Source organism: Miniopterus natalensis, chromosome 18 (assembly GCF_054644295.1).
Source record: "Miniopterus natalensis isolate mMinNat1 chromosome 18, mMinNat1.hap1, whole genome shotgun sequence".
Taxonomy (NCBI): Eukaryota; Metazoa; Chordata; class Mammalia; order Chiroptera; family Miniopteridae; genus Miniopterus; species Miniopterus natalensis.
Genome location: NC_142098.1, coordinates 38,854,762 through 38,876,715, shown reverse-complemented (window position 1 = coordinate 38,876,715; position 21,954 = coordinate 38,854,762). Strand labels below are relative to the sequence as shown.

Below are 21,954 nucleotides of genomic sequence, written 5' to 3'. Positions count from 1 at the left end.
GATGGCCATCTCAAACCTCATACGCGTCTCAAACCTCATACGCGTGTCTGCACACTCGGCCTGCTCGCCTGAGTCCGAGTTTCCACTGCAAGCCTCCCCCGGGGGCGGGGCTGGCGGGTACCCCCAAGGTCAAGAGAGCGTTGGGGCCCGCGAGGTGCCGGAACGCGGGAACACTTTTGCCGGGACATGCGTGTAGCCGTACACGGCGGAAACACGTGTGCCAGGGTAGGCCTCGAGCCGAACGACCCCTACTCCCACCCCACCCCCCAGGCTCATCTCCGCAGTTTAAGAGGTTTGGGGGCTTCCGGAATCCGGTGTGAATCTGGGGCACGGTTAGGGGAACCCCGGCTCCGAAGAAGCTCTTCAGCGAGGTCTCCGGAGGCTGCGTGGGGAGGGGCACAGTGGGGAGTCAAAGACAAGGCTGTTTTTCCTCCCCCCCCCCAACCAAGACCATTCGGACCCGCCCTGGGCGTCTCAACCAATCCCAGACCCTCTGGGCACAAGACCCACCCTCCTCTAAAGCTCCACACTCACAAGGTTGGGCCACGCCCCCCGCGCTCAAACCTCGCCCGGAATAATAAACTCAAAACTCCAAGTCCCGCCCCTGAGCCCACGCCCCTCCTCCAGCAGTGCCCGCCCCTCTGCGCCCCGCCCCCGGACAGAAGCCAGTCCCGCACCTGGTGTAGGGGGGCGGAGGTGCGTCGTGCACCCCAGAAGCCGCCAAAGCCTGTTCATAGGTGGGGAGGCCTGGGGGTTGGGATGGCGGCAGGGGCGTAGGCAGGCCCGAAGAGCTCAGGGGACTCAGAGGGCTGATGAGCTCGGCCCTGGGGACAGAAGGTGCAGTTAACAGGGGAAACCTACAGAACGACTTGGGAGCAGGAGGGAGGACTTAGGGGCACAGAGACTCTGAGGATGGTAGGGGAACAGGTGGAAGGTAGGTGAACCAAGGAGAAAGAGGGTCACCTTCAATCTGGCATGCAGAAAAGCACCGCAAGATGACAGGCAGACCCAGAAATCAACAACTGCTGAAAGAGACTCATTCACAGACACACAGGTACTCCAGATACAGGCAGAGAAATGGAGAAAAAGGCAGCTCCATGGACACACACAGAAACAGACACAACACAGAGATACCCATTTATAATAAATTATACTTATGAACCCCCATACCCACTACCAAGACTAACGCTCAGGCACCTTTTGGGACCCTGCCCCTGAGAAAGACACGCCTAGATAACTCGTTCAGGCACACACAAACATTTGCTACAACCTGTACCATGGAACCTGACATACCACAGACACCCATAGCCCACAGGCTGCAGCATCACCAGATACAATAATCACAGTGATAATCACACAGAAAACTGGTACTGCAAAGACAGGCAGCAAACACTGATTAAGCTCCTACTGTGCGTCAGGTACTGAGGATATAGTCAGATAGACATGCCACAACTAGACACAATCTCACAGACTCACTCTCCACATGACTGCCTCCTCAGATCTTTCATCAGCACCCACCTGCCCCCAATCCTTGGCCCATCTCCTTGGGTTGGACCTTCCTCCCTGCCCCAGTCACCCTTCTCTCCAGCCCCCTAGCCCCTCCTCCCGAAGCCCCCTTACTCTTGAGGACTGGGTCGCTGGCCTCGGCCTCGTCGCCAGTGTAGATACCAAAAGGCTCCCAGGCCAGCCAGCACAATGAGCAGGATGCCAGATGTCAGTCCCACAACCAGGCCTGCTACATCCACTCGTCCACGCCCTGTGGAGGAGGGAGAGGGAGGGAGCCACTGCCTCAGGGGTTGCCACCCACCCCAACATCCAAATGCCTTTGCCCTGAGAGAGCAACACTGGCCAAGAAGCAAGGCAGAGCTGGGACCACTTCCTAGCTGTGTGAGCTGAGGCAACTCACCTCCCTCATTTCTCTGAGCTTCCACTTTCTGCTTTGTAAAATAGGACCATAACCTCTCTCTGACAGGTTGCAAAAATTCAATGAGATTACATGCATAAAAGGCCTATGACAGCCTGAGTGTCGAACTATGTACCAGGAGGTCACAGTTCAATTCCTGGTCAGGGTACATGGCCAGGTTGCAGGCTCATTCCTCAGTAGGGCATGCAGGAGGCAACTGATCAATGACTCTCTCATCACTGATGTTTCTCTCTCTCTCTCTCTCTCTCTCCCTTCTTCTCTCTGAAATCAATAAAAAACTTTTTTTTTAAAAAAAGGCCTATGATAACTTCATCTGGTACTAGAAAATATGGCAGTTGTTAGCTCCATGACCATAGAGGCCCCTCCCTGGACATGGGGTGTTTCAAGACTGTCTTAAGCAATCCACCTGCTAAGATTGCAGGTGACACACTACAGGTAGGGTAGGGAGGTCAGGTAGCCAACTCTCAAGGTCCCCCTACTGCACACTGCCAGATTTAACAAATAATAATATAGGACACCCCACAGAACTTTAGATACACAATGGATAATTTTTAAATATAGATATATACCATATATTCAATGGGACATACTTACACTAAAAAAATTATTCGTGAGTATTTGAAATTTAACTCAGGAAGAGGGTGGAGGGTGGTTCCTGTATTTTAACTGGCAACCCTGACTCCTCTGGAATGCAGCTCCTTTTACCAACCAGGCTACTGAGGGGCAATGTCTCAACTCTGGAGGAAGAGCAGAACCCACAGGAAGGCTTTGGAATTTACCAGAAAGCTAGAAAAAATTCATTTATAAATGGAGGAATTTAGGGACCTCCCTCCAGTAACAGATTGCTGGGTGTCTAGAACTCGCGTGGCCCCTTTCCTAAGGTGCAGCCCCTTTAGCAATCCAAGGCTTCATGTCTGAAGAAAAGGAGGGGGGGTTGCAGGGAGGACGCCAGCTTCATGAGGCCTTGCTAGGTCTTGCTGCTGGAGACCAACTTTGGCACTGGATGGGGGGACTTTCCCCAAACAGTAAACCCCAGGCTTTTAGCACTTTTAGCAAAACGCTGCACTGACTGAGAAGGCAGGCCCTCTGACATGTTTCAGGTGGATTCCAGGAGTAGCCAGGCATCCATAGGCCTATAGCAACGCAGTTACCTCCCCTAGCAACCGGGCTCCAATGTGAGGACTCCAGCCCAGACCTAGGGCCTGTTGCTATGGTACATCCACCCCTAGCAACCAGGCCATAAGGGGGTGGGGCGTCTGGTGCCTGGAGGGGGTCCTCTGGTGGGCAGGAGGCCTAGGGTCCTGAGCCTAGCTAGGTGTGGTTGCTAGGGAGAAGGCCTCCTTAGCAACCAGGCGGAGACTGAGATGGGGCTGTGGGGGAGGGGACGCCAGACAGGTAGTGAGTGCTGCGGGCTTCCTTGGTCCGGACTGGCCGGGCCTTGTTGCTAGGAGCAGCCCCTCCCCCCTTAGCAGCCAGGCTGCAGCCATGACAGGGCCTCAGAACTCAGAGGAGGGTTTGAGGGTGGGCTGGGCGAACTGGTCAGGTGAGGATGCACAGGCTTCCGTGGCCTGGCCCGACCAGGCCCTGTTGCTAGGGAACAGCCCCCCTAGCAATCAAGCTGCAGAACGGTTGGGGCTCTGGCCTCCAGAGAGGGGCTCAGGTGGGCCAGCCCCAGGCTGTAACCTGCACTTACAGCTTTCTGGGAACGTGGCACCTCTTGGAATGAGGTGTGGTGGGTTCCTCAGGCCCCAGCTCTGGTCTCAAACTAGAGGATACTTTTAACAACCACCTCCAGGAACTCAGGGGTCACAGAATTTGGGTTGGGAGTGTTGGTTCAGCCCCCATGGGAAGGGGCTGCCTTAGCTGCACAAAACAAGAGGACTGGGCCTCCCACTCACCTGCTTTGCCATTGTAGATATACGTCTCCCAAAAGCGCTCCTTGAAGGGGTGAGAAGAGAGAAGGTTGAAAGACAGCTGTCAACTGGGAGATTCTACGTGCCCAAACCAGCCACCCAGATTTCGGAGACCAGAGGGTAGAGGGAGTTGAGGACCACGACCCCCGAGGGCCTGGAGAAGACAGGGACTCCAGGGCCCCCAGGCTCTCACCGTCAGAATATTGTCCTCAAAGTACTCCCGTGCCTCTTCCCAGGAACACTTCTCCTCATAACACTCCCGCTCCAGGTTCCCTGGCGTGAACAGCTCCAGGTCCCAGTGATTGGCTCGACGAATTCGTTTGTGGCTGCCCAGGAAGCTCTGAGCCTCTGGGGAGTCCAAGAAGACTTCTGGGCCCAAAGAACATGAGGGACAGAAAAATGGAAGACTCAAGACATGGAGGAACCTGAACCTAAGGGGAAAAAGAGCTATGCGGCCCTAGGATAGCGGGGGACTAGAGGTAAGGGTTCCAGGCTCAGGGAAGGTGGATGTCAGATCCTGGACACCAGCTCTTGTCCTAAATACTCACCTTGGTCTTGCTCCCCACTGGGTGAGGTGTCCAGGCAGGTGGTCAATCCCAGGTACAGCAGCAGCAGAGACGGGTGGCCCCCGCCCCTCATATTTTGTGGGCCACCTGGAATGAAGTGTGGTATAGATGACAACTGCCTCAGCCCCTAAGGAACGAAACAAGGTCTCCATGCCTGGACTCTGTGGTCCGTGGCGTTATAATAATTGCAGAGACTGCCATAGCCTGTAGTCTGGGTCATATACTGTTCAAGGTACTTTGCCTATATCAACTCAGTTTCATTTTCACAACAGTGCTATTGTTATTCCCATTTTATAGATGAGGAAACTGAGGCACAGAGAGGTCAAAGAACTTGCCCAAGGTATATGGTTTGCAAGATTCAGAAGCAGGATTTGAGCAAAGGCAGTGTACCTCCAGAGACTTGAGCATGAAGCTTATCTTTTCCCTCTCTGTGTTTGCAGCCCCCAGCACAGTTTTGACACACATGGTAGGTGCTCATAAACATGTCCATTGATCAGGATTCCTTCCTTCCTGCTTATTTCCACATGTAGCCCTCTGTCTCTCTATGCGCATTGCCACATCCAGCAACAGAGATCAAAGATTACAGGAGAGGCAAGAACAGGGTCCTAAATTCTTGGGTCCAGGGAGAGGAGGGGGCAGGGGCCCTGGACTCCTGGGCTTGGGGGTCCTGAATTTCTGGGACCCAGAGGAGCAGGGAGCCAGGATGTCAAGGTCCCCAAGCCAGGCTCTGCCTCCAGGAACATTCACTTACCTGCCCAGACTTGTGAGCACTGTCCCCTCCTCCTTAATCGGGGCCTCCTAGGCCAGCTGTGGCCAGCTGTGAAGGGGGGCAGGAGAGAGGGGAGGGAAGAAAAAGGAGGAGTTTCCCGATCTCGGCTCCCGGTAATCCTCCGTCTCGGTTTCAGGCAGAGGGGCGGGGTTTGCGACTACCTGCCCTGGGCGGGACTCAGGTAAGGGACAAAATATTTAAAGGGACCTTATGATGAAGGGCCTAAGGTCCAGGACCCCATAGGGAGGTTAGGAACTATGACACCGTGGGGCACTTAGGGAACTGGATAGGCGCCTCCTCCCCTCCTCCCTTTTCCCTAACGGAAGCTCGCCCAGCGAGGTAGGGAAATAAATGTCCAGGTCTCCAATATCTAGCTAGCTACATATCTAGAAAGTGGCAGGAACTGTACGCCTTGATTCCTAGGGATGGGTGGGTATGCCGTATTAAATTCCTGTTTCCTGGGGTGACTTGAATGGCTTTGCCTTGCGATTTCTCCATTGCTCCATTTATAAAATGGGCACAGAGGAGTTGTCCCCTCTCAATTGTCTCTTCACTTAAAACAAGAAAAGGGGGTGATCTATTTGAGGAAGTGGGCTCCCAATCTCTGGGGGAAGTGATCTGATTACCCCTTAAACTCGGGCTTGGAGAGACGCAAAGCTTTGGGTACAAGCAGGAAATCACCTGCCCCGGGAAGTACCTAGTAGATACTAAGCGTGCCCCTTTCTCACGCCAGCTTCCCTAACCGGAACCTTTGATCTGTCACTCACGTTTCCGGTGGGAGGAAGAGAAGAAGGGAGGACTTACCAAACCAGACCAGGTACCTCGGCAACTCGGGGTAGCTCTGCTTCCGGTTTCCTTCGCTGCGCGGAAGTGGGCGGAGCTAAGAGGGAAAACAGCGCTCCTTTCCGGGGTAGGAGCGCGGCTGAAGAAGCAGCGGAGGAAGAAGGAGTCGTTAGTGAGGTGAGTTCCAGGCGGTGGCGGGTGGTGTTTCTGGGATCGTCTACCCGCGGGCTAGAGTCCTGGGTCCTGACGGAGACAGGGACAGACTTGCGATAATACCATCGTCTCTCAGTGTCTTAGTTCCTCCTAGATTAGAGGAATCTCTTCACTCCACTCTGGTTTGTTTTTTCTTGGTGTAATTGATTCATTGAAGAAACCGGGTCAGCTTTTCTATTGATCATCCCACCGTCTGGATTTGTCGTTTTGCTTCCTTGTCACCTCATTTCACTTACTCTATGCCAGGGGTCTGCAGGCCAACCCCAAATCCTGCTGGCCTCCTTTTTTTTTTCTTTTCCAAAAATAAAAATTAAAAAAATTCGGCTTTATTGGAATATAATTCACCTAACATATAGTTCACCCATTACAATTCAGTGGTTTTCGGTATATTCGCAGAGTTGTGCGGCCATCACCATTGTCAGGTTTAGAACATTTTCATCACTCCTAAAGAAACCCAGCCCCCATTCCTTAGCTGCCACTCCCCATTTTACACCCGGCCCCCAGCCCCAGGCAGCCACAAATCTACTTTGTATCCCTGTGGACTGACCTAATCTGGACATTTCACATAAGTGGAATCATTTTTTCTGTCTGGCTTCTTTCACTTAGCATAATGTTTTCAAGGCTTATCCATTTTATAGTGTGTGTCAGTACTTCTTTCTTTTTATGGCTGAATAATAAAAAGAGATTTTGTATGAGATATACCATATTTTGTTTATCCACTTATCAATCGATGGACATTTGGGTTGTTTCCACTTTGGGGCTATTAGGAATAATGCTGCTATGAACATTTGCGTACAAGTGTTTGTTGTGGACATGTTTTCATTTCCATTGTGAGTGGAATTGCTGAATGAAATGGTAACCCTATGTTTAAACGTTTTGAGAAACTGCCGGGCTTTTCCAGAGTGGCTACTCCATTTTACGTTCCCACCCTCCGTGTGTGAGGGTTCCAGTTTCTCCACACTTGTTATGAATCCGACTTTTTTATTTTAGTCATTGTAAATCAGTAGGAACTGGTATCTTATTGTGGTTTTGATTGCATTTTTTCAAAGGTTAATGATGAGGAGCATTTTCTCAGGTGCTCCTTGACCATTTGTATATCTTCTCTGGAGAAATGTCTATTCCAGTCCTTTGCTTATTTTTGAATTGGGTTGTCTTTTTATTACTGAGTTGTAATGTTTTAATATATTCTAGATACAATTGTCTTTTATCAGATAGATGATTTGCAACCACCACCTGTTTTTATACAGCCTAAGAATGGTCTTAACATTTTAACTAACTGGAAAATATCAAAAGAAGACTAATATTTTGTGACCTGTGACAGTTGTGTGTGATTCAGATGTCAGTGTGCATAAATAAAGTTTTATTGGAACACAGCCTTGCCCAATCATTTACATAGTGTCCATGGCTGCTTTTGCCATACAAGGGCAGAGCTGAGTAGTTGTGACAGGGGCCATATGGCCCCAGAGTTGAAAATCTTTCCTATCTGCCTCTTTTTTATTTATTTTTTTTATTTTCACTCGAGGATATGCTTAGAGAGAGGAAGGGAGAGAGAGAGAAATATTGACGTTAGAGAGAAACATCGATTGATTGCCTTCTGTACATGCCCAGACTAGGGATGTGCTCTGACCAGGAATGGAACCAGCAACCTTTTAGTGCACAAGACGATGCTCAACCATCTGAGCTGGCCCTATCTCACTCTTTTTGGTCAACAATGCCTGCTATATCCATTGACTTCCTAGAATCGGGAAGTTAAATCTAAAGGCTTGATTAGCCCAGCTGGTGTTGCTCAATGGTTGAGCGTCAACCTAGGAACCAAGAAGTCCCCATCAGGGCATATGCCCAAATTGCAGGTTCAAACTCCAGCAGGGGGCGTGCAGGAGGCAGCCAATGGATGTTTCTCTCTCATCGATGTTTCTATTTCTCTATCCCTCTCCCTTCCTCTCTAAAAATCAATAAAAACATTTAGAAATAAAAACAAAGTCTTGATTAAATTTAGGTTCTGCCATTTTGACATGAGTATTTCAGAGCTGGTAGGTTCATGTTGCATAACTTGTCCCACTTTGGGGATGGTGAGTTTGGTGGGGGGGGGGCTTCAGTTGGTATTTATGGATTTAATGTTTCCTCTTCCCCCAAATCATGTGTTGAAGCCCGACCCCCAGCATAATTATTTGGAGATAGGGCCAAGTAGTTAAGGTTATATGGTGGTGGCTATGATGGAGGTAACTCAGGGCATTATCAGAACTCAAGCAACACCTAACTTAGCCTGGAGAGTCAGGCTTCCCAGAGAGGTGATTTTTCTGTGGAGCCTGGGAGGAGGAAGGGGACAGGATTTCCAGGGGAAGGACCAGGCACACACTAGCAGTCCTGTTCACACTGAGAGTCCAGCATGGTACCTGAGGCTGCCTCCGCCAGGTGGCAGGGTGATAGCCAAGGCCAGACCTGGATACCTGGGTCAGACCCAGCTGAGCGACCTTGGGCACCATCTCTGTGCCTGTTTCCTTGCTTGTAGCAACCGTTTGGGCTGTTTCGGAATTCGGTGGCGATAATATGTAAATGCTTAGAGCGGGGCCAGTTTCACCAAACCTCTTAAATAACTGTCAGCCGTTATTAATAGAAAATCTCAGGCTTGCATTTGCTCTTAGGGAATTCTCTCCTTCCCGCTTTCAACATGTCCTGCTTCTGTCTGTGATTTCCTTCAGTGTAATTAGCCCTCTGGGTTCCTTTACCACAGAGGCCTCTGCCGTCTGGGATGGCCTTCCCGGGAGAGAGGCTTGCACACCTTTAGGGTCTCAAAGGAATCGCTGACCCTGCCAAGAGGTTAAGAACCTCTGGTTCAGGATTCACACAACAACAAAACGGTTGGGAGACAGTCAAGGAGGGTGATGGTAAGGCGTTATTAACGTGCTGATGGCACTGTGGTCATGTTGTTAAAAGCCCCCTGTTGGCACCGTGCTGTCCGCTCTCCGATACAGTAGCTCGTCTCCAGAGGCCGTGGTGCGCTTTGCTAAGTGGCTGTTGCCACTGAGGGACCGACTTTGAAATTTTTTTTAACCCTCACCCCAGGATGTGTTATTGAGTTTAGAGAGGGGAAGTGAGAGAGAGAAACATTGATGTGTGAGAGAAACAGCGATTGGTTGCCTCTCGTATGCGCCTCAGCTGGGCGCTGAACTCATAACCTAGGCAGGTGCCCTGACCGGGAACCGAACTCACAACCTTTCGGTGTATGGGATGACACTGCAACCAACAGAGCCACACCTGCCAGAGGAGGACCGACTTTTTAAATTATTTTATTTTATGTAAATTTAAGCACCAATACCTAATTCAGTTATTGGAAAGCTTCTGAGTGTATTTGGAACATCTGGGGTACATGAATATATGTTTGCACCAGTACAGTTTATGAAACCTAAATAAGCACAAGTATCTGCAATGAAACTTAGTGTCTTAATGGAGATGTGTTGAATGGATAAAGTATGCTCTTGATTTTGAAGACTTTGTACAAAAACAGGAATTTTCAGATTGTGTCCTCCCTGGGAGGACTGAGAATTGTCACACGGTTGAAAGAGCAGCTCCAGAGTCTGGCTGCCTAGGTTAGAGTCCCTGATCTGCCACTTCCCAGCTGGTGGTTGATTCTATGAGTCTGTCTCCTTCCTGTGAAGTGGGAATGATGATAAAGAATAGCTGGTATTGCTTTGATGTGTCCTTTTCAAAACACTAGTGACAGCAATGCACTAGCTCTGTTTTCTGTTTTGAAACTTGCCTCACTGAGGAGACAGTGTAGCCTGTGGCTGAAAGCTCAGATTCCCGAGTTTCAAAATCCTGGCACTGCTGCCTGCCAGCCCTTCAACCCTTAGCCAGTGGTTCTCAAACTCTTTGGTCTCAGGATCTTAAAAATCATTGAGGACTCCAACGAGCCTTTGTTAGTGTGAGCTCTATTAAGACTTGTCCTATCAGGGCCCTGGCAGGGTAGCTCAGTTGGTTAGAGAGTCTGTCCCATACACCAAGGTTGCGGTTCAATCCAAGAATCAACCAATGAACGCATAGGTGGAACAAGTCAGTGTTTCTCTCTCTGTCTCCCTCTCTCTAAAATCAATAAATGAAAAAAATTCATTAAATAAAAAAAGAGCCCCAGCCGGGTGGCTCAGCTGGTTGGAGCATAGACCCATATACCAAAAGGCTGCAGGTTTGATTCCCAGTCAGGGCAGACCCAGGTTGCAGGTTCGATCCCCAGTTGGGGCATGGACAGGAGGCAACTGATGGATGTGTCTCTCTCTGTCGCTCACTCTTGCTCTCCCCCTCTCCCTCTTCCCTCCCTTCCTCTCTCTCTCAAGTTAATAAAAACATATCCCCTGGTGAGGATTAAAAAAAAAAAAAAAAGACTTGCCCTATCAAAAGTTAAAACAGACATAAAAATTTTTATTATATAATTCACATAACACAATATTAAGTGTACTATTCAGTGTTCAGTGGTTTTTAGTACATTCACTATTTGTGCCACCACCACTTTCTGATTCCAGAACATTTTCATCACCCCAGAAATAAACCCCACACCCCTCGGTACTCACTCCCCATTCCCAGCCTGGGCTAGCCACCAATCTGCTTCCTGTCTCTATGGATTTGCCTCACCTGGACATTTCATATAAAAAGAATAGACAGTATATGGCTTTTGTGCCCAGTTTCTGTCATTTTCGTCATAACATAACAGACATTTTAGAAACCCAGGGGTGCACAGCGCACATTCAGTTCACCTTCAGAGTGGTGACGTCCTCACACATCACACGCACTCATTGCAGAACAAGAGGAACAAGGCTAATTCATTTTAGAGTCATGGAAATAGTCCTGTGGACCCCCTGGAAGTATCTTAGGGACCCTTGAGAACCAGTACCCTAGGCAAAAGGCTTCCCTTCTAAGCCTCAGTTTGCCCATCTGCAAAGTGAGGATGGTGATGGGACAGACCAGAGGGTGCGTGAGGTTGGACGATTGGTGAGACGGGCACGGAGAGTTGGCATGTGGTCAGGGATCAAGCAGCATTCCTTTGATTATTCCCATTATTTCCTGGCAAGGTAAAAAAAAAAACACAAAAAACAACTCTCTCTAGCTGTTCCCCTCTCTCTTAGAGAGGAAAATGTCCCGGTCCGTGAAGCCAAAGACATAGAAATACCCTGTTCTTGGCCACAAGACAAGCAGCTCAGTGCCAAATACCAAAGAGGGTCAAGGCAGTTGACAACTAAGAATAGAGTGGGGAATTTGTCCATGGGGAGGTGAACTCGACCTTCATGAGTGGTAGTTGGGGGGGCTGGGCGGAAGCCAGGGGGCCAGGGCGGAGGAGCGGGTGGCAGGTGAGGAGGGCAGGCAGCAGGTGCTGGACACCTGCTCAAAAGCTTGGGGGTGAGAGGAAGTTGGAAGAGGGGGCTGTGGGTTTAGGGGTGTTTTACCAAGGTTAGCTTCTGCAAGCAGCACAGTGGACACTTCTTGGGGGTAGCAGTCCTCTGTATCTCCATTGGGGGGTGGCTACAAGGGTGCATACGTTTGTTAAAATAGAACTGCATCCTTAAGGTCTGTGCATCTGTTCTGTATAAATAAACCTAAAAACAAAAATTGGCTTCTGGGAAGAAGCCACCAGTAGGGGGCGAGCGAGATCCATAGCTCAGAGAGAGGTTTGTTTCCTCTTGAAAGTGAAAAGCAAGTTTCTGAAAGTAACCAGACGGGGGAAATAAAGACGAAGTTGCCCTTTACATTTGGGAGCCCTTGGTTATGTCGCCCCCCCCACCTGCATTCCACCCCACGCCCGCCTCTGCATCATCCTTGAAGCCTGAGAGCCAGAGAATATTTCCTGAACACCCACTGTGTACCAAGCTCTGAGCATGACCTCATTTAATCCTCACAGCAGTCCAGTCCCATCAGCTAGATCCCCTGGATATCCCCATTTTTTACCAAAGGAAACTGAGACTTAGAAAAAGATCACCAGTCTAGAGTCACATTGTGGGGGGGGGCAACCTTGGACTCAAGCCCAGGCAGGTCATATTGCTTAATCCTCCGGTACACTGATCATATAACCCCTTGTTTCATTTATTTATTCTTACTTACCCCCTAGTCGGCCTCCTCCCCTACATGGGCAACCATTCTAATATGTGTGATTCTTTTGTTTGTAGGTGGTCTTTAAAATGTATCATTTGCGCACATGTAGGCTGTTAGTGATCTTTAATTTCTCACTTTTTCCACCCAGCATTGTGTTTTTAAGATCTACACATGATGCTTTGTGTATGCCTAGTCAGTTGCATCTCAGGGCTTGGTAGTCTCCATGATGGGTAATTACTATCCATTCTCCCAGGGAGGGAGGACATTCAGTTGCCCTTGACTCCCCTTCGGTGTAAATGACACCGCTGTGGAATTGCTCCCTGCTGGGCGTCTCTGAGAATGTCTTTGGGGCACACCCCCCCTGGTGAAGTGCCTACACTCCCTTTGCTGAAGTACCGACAGCCTGTTAGGGGATGGCTGGCCCTGTCCTCTCTTCCCCAGGTGTCACCGCAGGGGACCAACCCATCCCCACCGCCTTGGTCTCACCCAGCTTTCAGAGCTTTGCCCGCCAGCCTTGTGACAGATGTAAACTGGTATCTCACTGTAGCCCTCATCCGAGGAGAGTCTGAGCACCTCTCCATACACTTGTTGGTCCCTGACCTGCTTCCGTCTGTTGCTTCTTCGTATCCTTTGCTCAGTTTCCTGTTGGGTAGCTGGCTTTTTAATGTTGACTTGCCAGTTTCTTGTACAGTCAGTTCTACTCTGATACTTGTTTTGAAACCTCAGAATTTACTCCAGTGCGATTGATACACTGGGGATCAATTTGAGCGCAAAGCAGATTTCACCTTGGCTTACCTGTGAGTTCATCCATGAGAAAGCGAACCCAGAAACTTGCCCTCAGTTGCAATGAGCATGTAGGCAGACGGAGCGCATGTGCACACACCCCCTGAACATCAACTGGGCGCCTCAGGACCCCACGTGTACAGAGCCACATCCATCCACAGTTGGTGCTAGAACTGTCCATCAGCTTGGCCAGAGTGGCTCAGTTGGTTGAGCAGCATCCCAGGACCGAAAGGTCACCGGTTCTATTCCCAGTCAGGGTACATGCCCGGGTTTTGGGCTTCATCCCCAGCAGGGTGTGTGCAGGAGGCAGCCGACCGATGTTTCTCACATAGATGTTTCTCTCTCTCCCTTTTCCTTCCTCTCTCTCTAAAATCAATAACAACATTTAAAAATAAATAAATAGAACTTTCCATCAGATTTCAGGTAACTCCTCCCATCACCTCACACTAACGCACAAAGCACACCCCTGCCCACACCCACTTCTGCATACAAACTCCAGGTCGTTTTCAAAGCAAAGCGACGTTTCTTTTTTGGAAGGTACAGGAATTTCTTAAGCATGTAAGGTGTGTAAAACTGTCCTCCCCAGCCCCACCACCAGCTTTCCCATCTGGGGCACAAATCAGCTCTGAGGGCCATGGGGGTCCCGTCCTCCCTGTGCGGGCTCCCTCTGGCCACCACAGCCCTCCAACTGTTCCTCCTTCCCGCAGGATGACTCGGCATGGCAAGAACTGCACGGCCGGTGCCGTCTACACCTACCATGAGAAGAAAAAGGACACCGGTACTGAGTTGGGGGGGCGGGACAAATACACCTCGAAGTCACCATCTCACTGGGCACCTCTGATTGTGCTTTCTGCGTGTGTCTCTCTTCTCCAATGGATGGTCCTGACCACATAAGTGACAGCCCACATGACCCAGCAACCTGTCCCCCAATGCTCCCCCCGCGCGTTGGGCACTGCATAAAGTACCTCTGAACCCATCTAATCCTCTGGGAGGGGTCACTGTTGCCATAGCAATATTCCCAAGGAAGAAATGGAGCCCAGAGACGTTCAGGCTCTTGAGCTTGGTCACAGACCCAGAGGGCTGAGGGGAGTCTGTTGCTTACCCTCTGGGGTTTGTGCAGCCCTTGCCCCAACACAGAAACACACATACACAGCCCTCTTGACTGCTTGTTTCTGAGTCCCCTCACCTCCACGTTCACCTCCGAGTTCTCTCTGCCTCTCTCTCAGAACATGGGGAGAGGCACGTCTCCTCTCCCTCCATCTGTTTTCTTGTCTGTGTCCCCAGCGGCCTCAGGCTACGGGACCCAGAACATTCGACTGAGCCGGGATGCTGTCAAGGACTTTGACTGCTGCTGCCTCTCTCTGCAGCCCTGCCATGACCCCGTTGTCACGTGAGCTGGGAACATGAGTGGCGAGGGCCAGGGAACCACAGGGAGGGGTATGAAGGAGTGGGTCTAGCCACCCATGGGGAAGCCATGGACATCTCAGATTCTGGATCCTCTTCTGAGAGATGGGTGATCCTAGTGTGTTTCATGGGGGGGGGGTGGAAAAGAATACGTTTGTAACAGAGGGAGGGCTCTTGGAACATTGCCTGGCCCATAACAACAGCTCACGGGTGGAGCACTTTCCGTTACCTGCCGTTATCTGCCTCTATGACCCAGCAAAGGCTCCTGCGAGAGCACAAGTATAAGGTACTTAGTCCAGGGACTGACTGCGCAGTTGGTTGCAGGTCTATTTTATAGAGAGTGATGAGAGCAGACTGGTTCAGGGTCCCCACAGCCACCTTCAGGTTCACTGAGTCCCTAGAAGGCCTCACAGAACTCAGCAAAGCTGTTACACTCACAGTGACAGTCTGTTAGAGGGGAAGGATACAGATTAGAATCAGCAGTGGGAAAAGACACGTGGGACAGAGTCCAGGAGAGACCAGGCACCAACTGCGGGTTCTCTCTCTCCCAGTGGGGTTGCCAGGAACAGCACTTAATTCCCAGCAACGCTGTGTGGCAGCTCACACGGAATATCGCCCACCGGGGACGCTCATCTGAGCCTCAGTGCCCAGGGTTTTTATTGGAGGTTGGTCACACAGACATGGCTGACCACCATGTGGCTGACCTTAGTCTCCAGCCCCTCCAGAGGTCAAGTTGATACCATGTGGCCCAAGCCCTCAGGTGAACAAAGACACCCTTTCAGGTAGGACACCCCGGGGCTTAGAGGTTCCCTCCCATAAGCTCATGGAGGGCCAGTCATATGGAAGATGCAGGATTTGGCCAACTCAGGCCTGCTGAGTAACCCTTCTCTGCACAAGTTTGTCTCTACGTGTCATAGTGGATAACGGAGCAGGGAGGGTTAAAACAGCGTGGTCCCCTCAAGCAGCTGGGTGAGCCGCTGCCTGTGAGCCACCAGTGGGTGCCTCAGGCAGGGAGCCAGTGTTCAGCGTGTGCTGAGGGCCTGGCCAGGCCTGTTTTCCCATCCCTGCCTCTCTCTGCAGCCCAGATGGCTACCTGTATGAGCGCGAGGCCATCCTGGAGTACATTCTGCACCAGAAGAAGGAGATCGCCCGGCTGATGAAGGTGATGAGGGTGGGAGAAGGGCGCACAGGGTGTGTTGGTGGTTTTGACGCCGAGCTCACCAGCAGAGCCCCACCGGGCCTTTGCCTCACTCACTGCCCCCCCCATCCCCGGCTGCCCGCAGGCCTACGAGAAGCAGCGGGGCGCCCGGCGGGAGGAGCAGAAAGAGCTGCAGCGGGCGGCGGCGCAGGACCAGGTACGGGGCTTCCTGGAGAAGGAGGCAGCCATCGTGAGCCGGCCCCTCAACCCCTTCACGCCCAAGACCGCTTCTGGGACCGGCCCAGGTGAGGGCAGCCGGCCGGCATGGGTGCGGGGCCCCTAGGGCCAGGTGCTTAACCTAGTGCGGCTTTGGAGCCCCACGCCTTTTCCCGTTTGTCCTTGTAGATGATGCCCAGCCCGGTCCCAGCACCGGCCCCGCGGGCAAGGACAACGACAAGGAGAAAATGCTGCCCAGCTTCTGGATCCCGTCCCTGACCCCCGAGGCCAAAGCCACCAAGCTGGAGAAGCCAGTGAGCCCCCCGGCCAGCGCGCCCCGCTGCGCCCGCTGTGGCTGTCCCGAGGGCACCGTCCTCCCCGCACCTGGCCCAGCCCTGCCTCTCCCTCCCACAGTCCCGCACCGTGACCTGCCCCATGTCTGGGAAGCCTCTGCGCATGTCCGACCTGACACCCGTGCGGTTCACGCTTCTGGACGGCTCGGTGGACCGCGTGGGGCTCATCACACGCAGTGAGCGCTACGTGTGCGCCGTGACCCGGGACAGCCTGAGCAACGCCACGCCCTGCGCCGTGCTGCGGCCCTCGTGAGTCACCTGTGGGGGGCCTCGCGGTCCCCGGGCTGGGGGGGGCCCTCCCCCTGGGGCGGCGCCTCTGATCGGTGTCCCCACCCTTCCCCTCACGCAGTGGGGCCGTGGTCACCCTTGAGTGCGTGGAGAAGCTGATTCGGAAGGACATGGTGGACCCTGTCAACGGCGAGAAGCTCACAGACCGCGACATAATTGTGCTACAGCGGGTGAGCGGCCCCTGCCCCAATGCCCCGCCCCTCACCCCCTACCCCTCCCTACCCGGGACCCCGCCCTTCTCCCAAAAGCCCCCCCCTCCTCCCCCCAGTCCCGGCCCTGCCGCAGACCCCTAGGCCGCCTCCGCCCTCCCTAGGCCCTGCTGTCTCCCCTCCGGGTCCTGGGACGCCTCCGCCTGCCGCCCACAGCCTGTCCTCACCTCTGCTTTCCCCTTCCCCAGGGTGGCACCGGCTTCGCGGGCTCCGGAGTGAAGCTGCAGGCGGAGAAGTCACGGCCTGTGATGCAGGCCTGAGAGCGCAGGAGACCGAATAAAGGGTTTGGAAGCCACAGGCGGTGCAGCGCCTTCATTCGCCTCTGGAGCCCCGGCCGGCCGCGGCGAGGAGCCTTCCGGCGGCGGTGGGCCTGCTGGAATGACTGGCGTGGGCTGAGAGTATTTAATGTGGTTGCGGGTTAAGAGTAAAATCTGAGTTGAACGCAAGTGCGTAGCGTTGAAATTGATTAAGAGCGGCCAGAGCCCGGCTGGCGTGGCTCAGCGGTTGAGCATCGACCTAGGATCCAGGAGACCGAGGTCCGATTCCCGGTCAGGGCACATGCCTGGTTGCAGGCTAGATCCCCTGTCGGGGGCGTGCAGGAGGCAGCCGATCAATGACTCTCTCATCATTGATGTTTCTCTCTCCCCCTCTCCCTTCCTCTCTCTGAAATAAAGATTTAAAAAAAAAAAAAGTGGCCAGAGGTCAAAGTCCCAGCCACCACCATATGAGGGTGCCACTTTAACAGGCTAAATAGAACCCCCCCTCTGAGGGTGAGCCTGGTACACCTGTCTGCAGTTTGGACTTGACTAGGTGCAGCCCTTAAAGCTTTGTGTTTAATAACCACTGAATTAGCCCTGCTGTTACTGCTCAGTGGTTGAGCGTCCACCCATGAACCAAGAGGTCACCCGCTGGATTCCTGTCAGGGCACATGCCCGGGTTGCAGGCTCCATCCACAATAGGGGGCGTGCAGGAGGCAGCAGATGTTTCTATCTTTCTAACCCTCTCCCTACCTCTCTAAAGTCAATAAAAACATTTAAATAATAATAACCACTGAATCACAGAAGCGTCCCTGGGCAGTGTGGAAAACTGAACATACAGTCAAACAAAGATTAAAAACAAAGACTTAACATTCCTGCCTCCCTAGGTCCTGTCCTTGTAGATCTCTGCACGCGCACACACACGAGTTTTTCAACCCATGAGGTCTTTGCACAATCTACCTTGTCATTCTGGTAAAGGGGCTTCTCATCTAACATGCAGATGCGACTCGAAGGACCAGGAAGTGTCCGTGACCGCTATTTGGTCAAACACCCCCTACCCCCACCCCCATGCAAGACAGGATGTTGCATCTGACTGAAGGGAAAGGTTTCAGTAGGTGGGTGGGGTCATCCTTGCACCCTGGGAGGCCCGAAAACCCAGTATTCCTCCAAACACTTCTGGGGCCTTCCCTTGGTCCCTAACAGCCCTCACGCCACTCTTGGGGCCCCAGTCTCTGGGAACTGGCCCAGTTACCGCTGACAGTCAAGGAGGCCTTACCCTCTGCACCTGTCAATCTGCAGTCCCCTTGAATCCTTGACAGGGGTGCTTACACCCATTTCCCAGAACAGCCCACTGAGGCTCAGAAAACAACTTGCCCAAACTCACTGCTCAAAGCCCTAGCAAAAGCCAAGTTCACCCAGAGGTCTGCCACCTCCAGAGACACCCCACCCTAGGCTTGGTCCCTCCCTCCCCCAGGTATTCCCACAGTTTCACCCCACAGACCTCTCCACCTTTATACCCAGTCCACTCAAATCCTCCCCTAAACACCCTCAATCATCATCTTCACCAAGCACCCTCAACCACCCCTGAGTCCTTCCAGCTTTTTCTCCCAGATCCTCAAGGAATCTAATCTTGTTCCTGTGTGGTATAGACTACCGCCTACACTCCAAACAACTAAGATTGCACCTTTATTTCCACAAAGAACTGAAGTTCACCTCTTCTATTCACAGGCCAGGCCCTTTGCGGGAAGGCGGTGGGGTGTGTGTCAAGGTCTTTACTCCAAGAAATAGGTTTCCTTTAAGGTTTCAAAGGTAACAAGAAAAGAAAGCAGCCCCGGCCGGTGTGGCTCAGCTGGTTGGGCGTTGTCCCCATGCACCAAAGGGTTGTCAGTTTGATTCCCGGTCAGGGCACACGGCCTGGTTGTTGGCTCCATCCCTGGTAGGTGGCGTAAAGGAGGCAGCCGACTGATGTTTCACTATGACATCGATGTTTTTCTCTCCTTCTCCCTCTCTCTCTAAAAATCAATTTAAAAATCTTTTAAAAAAATAAAAAGAAAAGAAAGCAAGAGTAGTACCCTAGGAGAAGAGAGGCAGGAAGTGGAAACAAACCTTGTCTTTTCTCAGCAGAGGCTTCCTAGACACGGTCTGCAGCTTAGAGCAGGAAGCGGGCATGCTGGGGCTCATCCTGGGCGCGCGCCTGCGGTTAGCTCCAGCCTCAGCGTGCCCACTGGCAAAGCTTCAAGGCACTTGCAATTGTTTGTTAAGATTTTTAAATGGGGAGGTTTATTCTGGGAAAATGACAACCATATAGACAGAGAACAAATCCTTTGTTGCCATGGGAGGGGGAAGAGTTGACTACAAAGACGGGGGTTGGCATGAGAATCCGCGGGGGAGGGTGGTGATGGAACTGTTCTGCACCTTGATTGTGGTGGTTACATGACATGTGCTGGCTCCTTGCATGCAGTGTCATTTATAAAAGACTAGAAACAACCTAAAGGTCAGTCAGTAGAGAACTGGTTAAATTATCTAGGGGAGTATTATTCAGCTGTTAAAAAGAAAAAAGACAAAGGAAATGAAGACATTCTTTTTATTTTCTTTAAAAGTGTGATCTAGGCCCTGCCAGGCGTGGCTCAGCGGTTGAGCATTGACCTAGGATCCAAGAGATCACGGTTCGATTCCAAGTCAGGGCACATGCCCAGGTTGTGGGTTTGCAGGCTTGATCCCCAGTCGGGGATGTGCAGGAGGCAGCTGATCAATGACTCTCTCATCATTGATGATTCTATCTCTCTCTCCCTCTCCCTTCCTCTCTCTGAAATCAGTAAAGATATATTTTTTAAAAAAAGTGTAATCTAGGTCACTATGATCTCTGAGAAAGGAAGGGAGAGAGAGAGAAAGAAAGAAACATCTATGTGAGAGAAAAACATCGATCGGTTGCCTCCCGGCCACTCCCCAACCAGGGATCAAACCCGAAACCCCGTGTAGGTACGCGCCCTGACTGGGAGTCAAACCCGAAACCTTTTGGCGGACGGGACAACGCTCCCACCAACTGAGCCACCGGCCAGGGCGAAGACATTCTTTACGGACTGAATTGAAATAGCCTTCAAAATGCATTCTTAATTACCGAATAAAAAAACAAGTAAATTTAAAATCAGAGGATCCTGACTCAAAAAATATTGTTTAGAAAAACAAGAGAGGCAGTGCCCTTGGCGGTCCCGGATCTGCCTCTTGCTTCAACAGTGTTTGGACGGGACAGACCCAGAGCCGGGGACGCCGCTTCTTCCAGCCTCCCCGCCCCCCAAGCTCACAAGCTCATTTGCAGTGACCGCCCTGGGAAACCCCTCAGCCTCCGACACCAGCCACCAGCCACCTTTTACCTTAATTTATTGTCGAACAACCCTGAGCTCCCAAACTCACCAGAAGCAGCCAGCGAGGTGGAGGCCCCCGGCCCACCTGCACCTGCGGCCTCCTGCACTCACCTCTCTGGGCTCGTTTCCACCATAGCGACGTGGCTCGGGAGGGCATTGGCCACTTCTTCGGGGGGCTGGCCGAGGAGCCTGAGGGCCAGGGTATTTCTTAAAGATGCAAAAGCAGCGTTGTGGCCATACTCTCTTCCAGGACATGCTGAAGCCTCCTCAAGATGAGTGGGGTGGCCTAGCAGTTTCGGCTCAGTGGTTAGAGTATCGGCCCATGGACTGAAGGGTCCTGGGTTCGACTCTAGCCAACCTCGGTTGCAGGTACATTTGGGAGGCAACCAGTCGATACGTGTTTCTCCTTCTCGATCTCTCTCTTTCTCTGGAAAGCAATGGAAAAAAAGTCCTCTGGTAAGGATTAAAAATTTAAAAAAAGACAAGGGGGGTGGAACTCAGGACACCGTGGAAGCCACCATGGCCTTAGAGAAGAGCCTGGACCAGGCCCTTTTGGATCTGCAGGCCTGGGGCTCTGCCCACACCGCCACTCAGCTCTGTGACTTCCTGAGAACCACTTCCTGGGTGAAGAGGCGAAGCGCATCGAGAAGATGGGCGACACCTGGCCACCGCCGCAGGCTGGGCTGGGCGAGCATCCCTTTGAAAGGCTCACCCTCAAGCACGACTAGGAGCATTGGAGCCCAGAGGCCTTTGAGGGGCCCCTCTGCATTCCCCTGGTGTCCGGCTTTTACCTGAGTCTCTCCCTGGAACCATTAGGCATCCTTTTTTTTAAAAAACAAAATACGTTTTTATTGATTTTTAGACAGAGAGGAAGAGAGAAACATGGATCTCCTGCACGCCCCCTGCTGGCGATCAAGCCCACAGCCTGGGCATTGCCCTCACCCGAAATCGAGCCGATGACCTTTTGGTGCACAGGGCGATGCCCAACCAGCTGAGCCACACTGGCCAGGTCTAGGCTGCTTTTAACCACCCGGAGCCCTGTCCCATGCATTGGACCAAATGGAAACAATAAAGCTTTTTGCAGAAAGAAAAGGGAAAGAGAGAAGTAAAAATATTGTTAGTCCTCTGCTATCATCTCTATTAAAAGAACAAAAACAGTTGGTATGTATTTGCTTAAATCTGTGTAAATTCCTTCTGAAAAGAAATACTGGCTACCTGTGCACTTGATGGAAGGAAGACTTCATTTTTTAGTATATAGCATCTTTGTGTTTAGAATTTTGTTATCCTGTAAATATATTGCCAAAATTTAAAAATAACCAAAATGTGCAAAATATATATTTTTTTAACTTCTGGGTAGAACCCCTAAGGGTGATAAGGTGCTGGGTAGCTTTCCATCATAAGTTGTTCTGTAAAAGTAATTTGTTACTATGTGTGAATATTATTTGTATTTATGTTAAAAATCTACAAATTTGCTCTACTTCTTCATAAACCCCCTCCACCCAACAGGGGGCAGTATGTTATTATAACGAAAAGCTTGGATTCAAATTCCAACCCTCCCATAGATACCAGTTATAAACTCTGAATAAAACAGAAGATAATTAACTAAAATCACTGGGAAGTGAACAGAAACAGACAGAAACTGGAAGGGAACTGAAACACAAAAAGGAAAGGCAGTGGGTGAGTTTCTCATTTGTACCACTT

General features: G+C 51.5%; 2 protein-coding genes across 2 annotated transcripts; one reads left to right on the top strand and one right to left on the bottom strand.

Moving 5' to 3' along the window:
* Positions 1–263: 263 nt before the first annotated feature.
* Positions 264–5,025, bottom strand: PRRG2 (proline rich and Gla domain 2). Its single transcript, XM_016206050.2, has 6 exons — positions 4,386–5,025; positions 4,031–4,206; positions 3,823–3,862; positions 1,621–1,756; positions 678–824; positions 264–382 (listed from the first exon to the last, which is right to left on the bottom strand). The coding sequence occupies exons 1-6, from the start codon at positions 4,474–4,476 to the stop codon at positions 364–366; spliced, it is 609 nt and encodes a 202-aa protein (XP_016061536.2). The 5' UTR covers positions 4,477–5,025; the 3' UTR covers positions 264–363.
* A 1,056-nt stretch (positions 5,026–6,081) lies between these two features.
* NOSIP (nitric oxide synthase interacting protein) lies at positions 6,082–17,020 on the top strand. Its single transcript, XM_016206051.2, has 9 exons — positions 6,082–6,132; positions 13,734–13,804; positions 14,311–14,416; positions 15,511–15,592; positions 15,714–15,873; positions 15,974–16,098; positions 16,199–16,386; positions 16,487–16,595; positions 16,823–17,020. The coding sequence occupies exons 2-9, from the start codon at positions 13,735–13,737 to the stop codon at positions 16,892–16,894; spliced, it is 912 nt and encodes a 303-aa protein (XP_016061537.1). The 5' UTR covers positions 6,082–6,132; position 13,734; the 3' UTR covers positions 16,895–17,020.
* Positions 17,021–21,954: the final 4,934 nt, after the last annotated feature.